Source organism: Octodon degus, unplaced genomic scaffold (genome assembly GCF_000260255.1).
Source record: "Octodon degus isolate 3935 unplaced genomic scaffold, OctDeg1.0 scaffold00100, whole genome shotgun sequence".
Classification (NCBI taxonomy): domain Eukaryota; kingdom Metazoa; phylum Chordata; class Mammalia; order Rodentia; family Octodontidae; genus Octodon; species Octodon degus.
This window is the reverse complement of record NW_004524676.1, coordinates 9,349,422-9,356,831: the sequence shown is the minus strand read 5'-3', so window position 1 is coordinate 9,356,831 and position 7,410 is coordinate 9,349,422. Positions and strand designations below refer to the sequence as shown.

Below are 7,410 nucleotides of genomic sequence, written 5' to 3'. Positions count from 1 at the left end.
GCAATATTAATGATAGTATTAAAAGAATGGAAACAAAAAACACTAATACTAAAGACTGAAAATTATCCAACTACTGAAACATCATGTCTGAGTATAAATACATATAACATTTACAATGTAAAACGAAAACACAAAAATGTATGAAAAACCCTGAAACACATAAAATATAAAAATACAAAACAGGGGAGAAAACAAAAAAACCCCTTAATATTCAAGTGAGCTCCTTGCTCCATAGCTGCAGTGACAGGAGCTGGCATCTTCACACTGCATCAGCCACACAAGGATGCATATAAACAGTGGACAGCAGGCTCCACTACGTCAGAGTGCTGTGTGGAGGGCCAGGGGACATTTTACTTTCTAAACTATCAGATTTATAGTTACTTTTGTCAACAGGAAATTATTTATTTAAGTGAAGGGGTATAATGGTAAAAGTCTAACAGGTTCCCAAATATGAAACGTCCCCAGTCCTAAAGACATGAGTGGCACCCCTGTGTGACAGACACCCACCACTCTTCTGGAACTGCTCCAGCTGCTCACTGTCCAGCTGCTTGATGGCCATCATCACTGCTTTAAAGGCTCCCTTCAGGCGCTTTCCCAGGACCATGTGATCTGGCTCAGCCCTTAGCCGTATGCCGTACTTGTTTTTATCCGTAGATAGTGTAACTTTACGAACATTCAATTCCTATGGTTAATGACCAAAAGAAAACAAAAATTTGCACAGTGAAAACATATGTCCACACAAGAACATCTGCACATAAATGTCTACAGTAGCACTATTCAAAATAGCCAAAAATAGCTAGGCATGGTAGTGCCCACCTATAATCCCAGCACTCAGGAGGCTTAAGCACAAGGATTGCTTCGAGTTCAAGACCAGCCAGGGTTACACAGTGAGGTGAAGGCCAGCCTGAACTGAATAGCAAGACTGCCTGAAAAAGACCCTCCTCCCCACCAAAAAGAAAAAAAAGTCCAAAATAAAAATAGCCCCAAACTCCATTAATTGTGAATGAATCAACAAAATATAAATCTGCACAATGGACTATTATTTAGCAATCCAGAAGAATGAAGCACTAACACATGCTATCATATGAAAGAACATTATGTTGAATGACACAAATCAGACTCAAAAGATCACAAATTACACTATTCCACTCACATGAAATGTCACTCATTAGAGGCACACCAAAGGCAGAAGGCAGATTTCATACTTACCAGAGAGAATGGCCAGATCTCAAGGTAGAAAGGGTGTGTAAATGATGATGGATACTTTTAAGAATAATGAAACTGTTCTTAACATGTGTTGATGGTTGTAAAACTTGATAAACATTCCTAAAAGCCCTTGCAATGTATGGAGATGGGGTTGGGGGCTGGGGCAAGCTTTCTGTTAAGGTTTATCAAGATAATTGGCCATAATAGGAAATTTTCCACAAATTTCCTATTTTATACTATATAAAGGTAACCTCAAAAGAAGAAAGCCATATTAAAAAACAAATATAGGACTGGTGGTATAGCTTAGTGGTATTGCCTTGCAAGTAGGTAGATACTGTATGACTGAGCTATACTTGTAGTCCATAGGTGGCAAACATGTGGCACACATGCCACAGTGGGCTGTTTGTACCATTGAATGCTTGAGAGTTAAGTCACAGATTCAATTTCAAAGCACAATGATTAACTGTGAGTCAACCGGAAGACTCAGTTAACTACAGCATTTCATGCCTAAGCTACAGATTACCACTGATGTTAATGGTAATGTAGGAGATACAAAAACAAGACACCATGACTCAACAGATGAGGGCAAACAATGGAACATCCAGTTCTGCTCTATTGAGCTGTACTGAAATCAGACTTAATCAAGATTTTTTAAGGATTTCTATTTTTATGACTATCATCATTAAAATTTCACATTTTTATATCTAACTTCTTGGCTTTTAATATTTACCTTGAATTCTAAAACAATTCAAAACCAAATACAGAAATTACTATTTTCTATGGTAATACATTTATTTATTTTTATTTATTAATTTATTTTATGGTAATGCATTTAAATACTGCTTATAAAAAGAACAGAAATTAAAAAAAATTACAATAGACTGGACAAGTAATATCGAACCTTCTAGAGCATTCAATGATACAAACAGCCCACTGTGGCATGTGTGCCACATGTTTGCCACCTACGGACTACAAGTATAGCTCAGTCATACAGCATCTACCTACTTGCTAGGCAATACCACTAAGCTACACCACCAGTCCTATATTTGTTTTTTAATATGGCTTTCTTCTTTTGAGGTTACCTTTACGAATACACATAATATCCATGAAGAAAGCTCATGGCATTCTTCTTTGAGATAACTGGCATTATAGTTTTAAAATTTTTTTTTTGAAAGATTTATTTGGTACAGGGTCTTGCTATGCAGCTCAGACTTGTAGTGCTCCTCCTGTCTCAGCCTCCCCAGTGCTGGGGTTATAGGCATGTACCACTGTGCCTGGTTTTGGAGAAGGCAAGGTGTGTGGTACTGGGAATGGACTCTGGGTCCTTGCGCGTGGCATGTAGGCGCTTAGACTGCCGAGCTACCTCCTCAGCCCCTATAGTTTAAATTTTTGACACCCAAACCCCATTTTTAAAATGCACCCAGCATCCAAGGGTGTACAAGTGTAACATCCCAGGAGCCCCCTCCACAGGGGAAAGAAGACTCCGGGGACAGACACCGCAGAGAAGAGCCATCTTCTACTGGGCATATGCTGCTCTAGCACTTCAAAGTGTGTGGTCTCTTGCTCTTTGCATTATTGGTAGGAAGAAAGGTTTTGTGTTAATTATAAAGAAGCACTTTGGGATAACTGTAAAGGATAAGTTCACTGATCTTGAAATATTCTTAAAAGAACTGTGCTTATACAGTGAAAAGTTAATATGATACTAAGTAAAGTTTATGTTTGTTATATAGGCACTGATTTATAAAACAACTTCATGAAGGAATATTCATAAAAATAACCTCAAATAAAACATCCACTTTTACACAAATTATCTACCTTACCTCAAGGATATATTTCTCCAAGGACCTGATATCATTCAGAGCTTCGGGATCTTGATGGATAACCACAATTTCTTTCAAAGGATACTAGGAGGAAATAGAAGAATGAAAGTTCACTAAATAGCCATTCCTTTACATGGCAGGAAAATGACATATTAAATGTTTTTCTAGGCTGAAAAAAAAAAAAAAGTTTAGAAGAGCTGGCGAGAGTTCAGTGGCAGAAGCACCTGATAGGCATGGGCAGAGTCCTGCTTGATCTCTGGTACTGCAAAAACAAAATAAAAACAAAACAATTTCGAGCTGGGGAGACAGCTCAGTAGCATGGGACTTGACTGGCATGCACAACATCCCAAATTCAATCCCAGTACTACACACATACACACACACACACACACACACACACACACACACACACACACAGTTTTTTGAAATCTTTTTCTTTTTTTGTGGTACCAGAGATTGAATTCAGGACCCTGCCAGGCAAGCACTTATTCTCCCCGGCCCAGTTTTTCAAAATCTTAAGCTCCACACTAAGTAGGCTAAACTAATGCCAAGTCATTCATATCCTTACTGTACAAGAGAAAAATAAATTATGGCACTGTGCAAAGCTCTCTATATTAAGAAAGCTTACCCAAGACTTGTTTAGGTTTACATGCCATATAAAATCCAAATAAATGTCAAACCTTTATTGGAATAGTTTTTCGGTCTCGGATCACTCGTCCAAGTTCAATGACGGATTGCATCCTAGACACTGCATTCTCAGTTTTCTTGTCAATCAAGTCCTCTCTGATTGGTAGAGGAAGAAACAGGACAGATAAGATTTAAAAGGGCAAAAAACAGGCTTAAGTGAGGAAGATGGTTAGGAGGGACGGGTGGCTCAGTTACCTGGGTTGGTACTTGGAGAAGGCTAACTGGGACCTAGCCTGGGGGTGGGGAATGGGCCACACAGCTCCTCAGGTGTCCCTAAATGTAGAACTGCATTTCACAGTTCTATAGCCACCATCCTTTTTGCTGCTTACCAAAGTAGAGCCCATGCTATAACTTGATAAGCAACTCATAGGAGGGAAGTAGGGCACAGAGAGGATGGGGCAGGGCAGGGCAGGCTGTCCCCACTCCTGTCCTGGGAGGTTAGCCTCCACATGCTCTGGCAACATCCTTTCCCAAGGCCTAGGTGAGGTTTAATGGATACCTACCGAACATGAGGTAGCATGAGGTAGTGGATGCTGAGTGTATCCTTGTCCTGGACAGAAGCTGGATCAATCAGTGTTTTTAAGTTCTGGTACATCAATTCAGTGAGAAATGGTGTATAAGGGGCCTATACGAGGACACAGGACATCATGCTATATACAGCCATCATCTTACTTCACTTACACTGAGAAATAGTACTGAGCTTTTGTGAGGATGACACATAAGACACAGGCACAAGTTAGATATGCCCCATGAAAGAAACAACCTCATTACGAAGTACAGTGGGAGGGCTATAACCAGCAGGATCCAAAATATCTTCAGACTCCTAGAGGATATCGGAAATAGCAGGAGCCAGTGACCAGGCACAAACCACGTTAGACTGCAGAGGACTAACAAACCTTAGAAACTTAATCTGTAACTGGGAAAAACACCACCCACTCCACTGGATGCAGGTGGGTGATGCTGGGTACAGCAGCAGCAGGTACAGGATGAGTCTCCTCTTACGAATGTCACAAGATAAGGAGAAAGCTTGTAACACTATATAGAAACAGAACAGGATACAAGGAACTACAGCTGGAGCCTTCTCATTAGAATACTAACTAGTATTTCTTTTTTTCCCAACTAGTATTTTAACTGGTAAGAACATGTCGCATTTGCACATACTTCTCTCAATGCCAAGTTGAGAATGTTTGTGATCTATTTGTTAAGTCAGGCAGGAGTTCAGGAACATCCTTATTACAGTTCTGAGAATCCATATAAGACAAGGTGTCAACTATCAATTCTTATCTGGACTTAAGGAAGCTGACCACTACTGTACCAATAGTGGCTGTAAGAATCTAGGGAACTTAGCCCTTACTTAATATGTGTAAGCTGGCACATTTCTGAAGAGGATCTGGATAGATGAGCTGTTTCCAGTGGAAATACAAGGTAATCTTTTCTACCAAACAGATAGAAGTGGAAGGAAGCTGCAACACACATACCACATGAAGCCCAAGAGGCGCAACACATCTTACCATCAGTCTGCACAGAGAAAGCAGGACACTAAACAAGGTCTCCAGGGCCATAACACAATCCTCCTTCCCATTTTCACCCTAGTGAATACCAAAGAAACACTGGTAAAAACAGGTCATAAAAAGTAAAAACCTTGTCATAAAAAGTAAAACATTAAAAAGAGGAAGTACACAAGAGGACACAGACAGGCCAAGGAGAAATGCCACAACATAGCTGCCTAGGGCCACGCCCATGGTGTCTACAGGGAGCGTGGGAGGTCAGGATAGCATGGGCATCTACCACCCACCAACCACACTCCTGGAGGCCAGGCAGATGGGAACTGGCTTAGGAGCTGAAGAGGGACTGTGTCTCTGAAGGTGGACAAGACAGGTAGAATGCATTCCCATTCCCATTCCCATAAACTACTGCTAATGAAAACTTCTAAATACCTTGAAGTAAAAATTCTTATTCTTTAAAAATTATTTTTATTTTAAAGAAAAATAAATAAATAAAAAAAAAACCCACAAAATTCCAAAACAATATGATAGGAGGGTAACAATGGTGAACACATTGTGTATAGTTATCTTTAAATTAGTTACTCAGGGTCAGGAGAGAGCTCAGCAGCATGAACACCTGCCTGGCAAGTGCAAGGTTGAGGTTGATCCTCAGCACAAAAATAAATAAATAAACAGGGCCCAGGGACATAACTGAGTAGAATAAGCACTTGCCTAGCAAGTGCAGGGTCCTGAGTTCAAACCCCAGTACCGCAAAACAAAACAAACCAAAAAAACAAAATAGCAACAAAAAAACCCCAAAAATACAAAACAAAAAAAAAAAAAAAAAAAAAAAATGAATAACTCAGAGTAGAAGACACCAGCATTTAACTGTCTAAACAACATTAGCACAAACCTGTCCTCTCTGATTTCTTATTCTGTAACTACATACTAATGTGTTTTTTTTTGTTTTTTCTCCCCTGTGGTCAGAGTGGGGTCTGAACCCAGAGCCTGCACACTGAGCTACATCCCCATCTCTTAAAAAAAAAAAAGTTTTATTTTGCGAATCTCACTAAGCTGCCCAGGATGGGCTTAAACTTGCGATCAGTCTGGAGTGCTAGGACTACAAGCATACAAAATTATAGCTGGCTTATATTACCTCATTGTGGAAAGAAAAATTATAACAGAACAATTTAACCATAATCAAACTGCTCAAAAATACAACACATTTTGGCATAGAATATATGTGTGCATAAATATGTGTTTATACTTAAATCAATATTATAGTTATGCTGCACGTTTTTATTAATTAACAGATTTTAAAAAGGCCATGTGGTGCGAGCTTCTCTCTACCTGATAAGCAGTAACAGCACAATCACTCTGTTGTCCTTCGTAATTTCTGCACACAGTGTAAGTCCTGGGACTGGGGTCCAGGCCTTGCTCCCTCTAAGTCCCCAACAGCTAAGGAGGAGTTTTGTCCACAGCTAATACTTCATAAATAAATGCCTGTCTGTGGGAGACGCAAGGAGGTGGCACTCTCATGACCCCTGCCTCAGCTGATGAGATCTGTACAAGTCTAAGAGGCCTGCTCAGTTTAGCCCTGCATGTGCAGGGACACCTGCACTCTAGTCCGCAGGAATGTGAACATACTAAAAATGACCTTTAGAACTTGAAAGTGTATCAATACAGTCAAGATGTAATGACAGAGGAAAAACAATATAGTTTCAAAAGCTGAAAGCTACTGACAATGTTTCTTTTCTTTTTTCAGTTCCTCTCTTTTTTAACTGTCAAACGTCACATAATGTTGCTTTGCCCACTGGTACTTACCTTTAGTCTTCGACGATTCATTCTGACATACCAATTGGTCAGAACATCAACAAACTTGACCAGGCGAGGCACCACAGTATAAAGCCTGTAAGCTAGAAGAAAGAGAAGTAGAAGTGGTCATGCAACCTGTATCAGGCCTGGAGTGGGAGGAGCCTGGATACAAGGAGGAACACGCAGCTTTTTTCATCCAGGCAACCTCGCTCTAAGGAGACTATAATAGAGGTACAATGAATGGCCAAGCAATGGCTGTGACTCATCCACATGGCTGACACTGACAAACAATCTGAGGTATAGGATCTCAGGATAAATCCTGAGGGGATTTCACTGACCTTATCAGACCCAAAAGCTACAACTCTTGTTGCATAGGTCCTGCTTTACCTTGGTCTTAA

General features: G+C 40.1%; 1 protein-coding gene across 1 annotated transcript in view; it reads right to left on the bottom strand.

Moving 5' to 3' along the window:
- The window catches only part of Iars (isoleucyl-tRNA synthetase), a 76,963-nt gene that overhangs the window by 29,663 nt on the left and 39,890 nt on the right, over window positions 1-7,410 (bottom strand). Inside the window, exons 21-26 of the mRNA XM_004638672.2 lie at window positions 7,022-7,113; window positions 5,225-5,302; window positions 4,217-4,338; window positions 3,707-3,809; window positions 3,027-3,110; window positions 508-682 (exon numbers count right to left, since the gene is read on the bottom strand). Of these exons, the coding sequence (XP_004638729.1) occupies window positions 508-682; window positions 3,027-3,110; window positions 3,707-3,809; window positions 4,217-4,338; window positions 5,225-5,302; window positions 7,022-7,113 (654 nt within the window). The remainder of the gene's footprint in view (window positions 1-507; window positions 683-3,026; window positions 3,111-3,706; window positions 3,810-4,216; window positions 4,339-5,224; window positions 5,303-7,021; window positions 7,114-7,410) is intronic.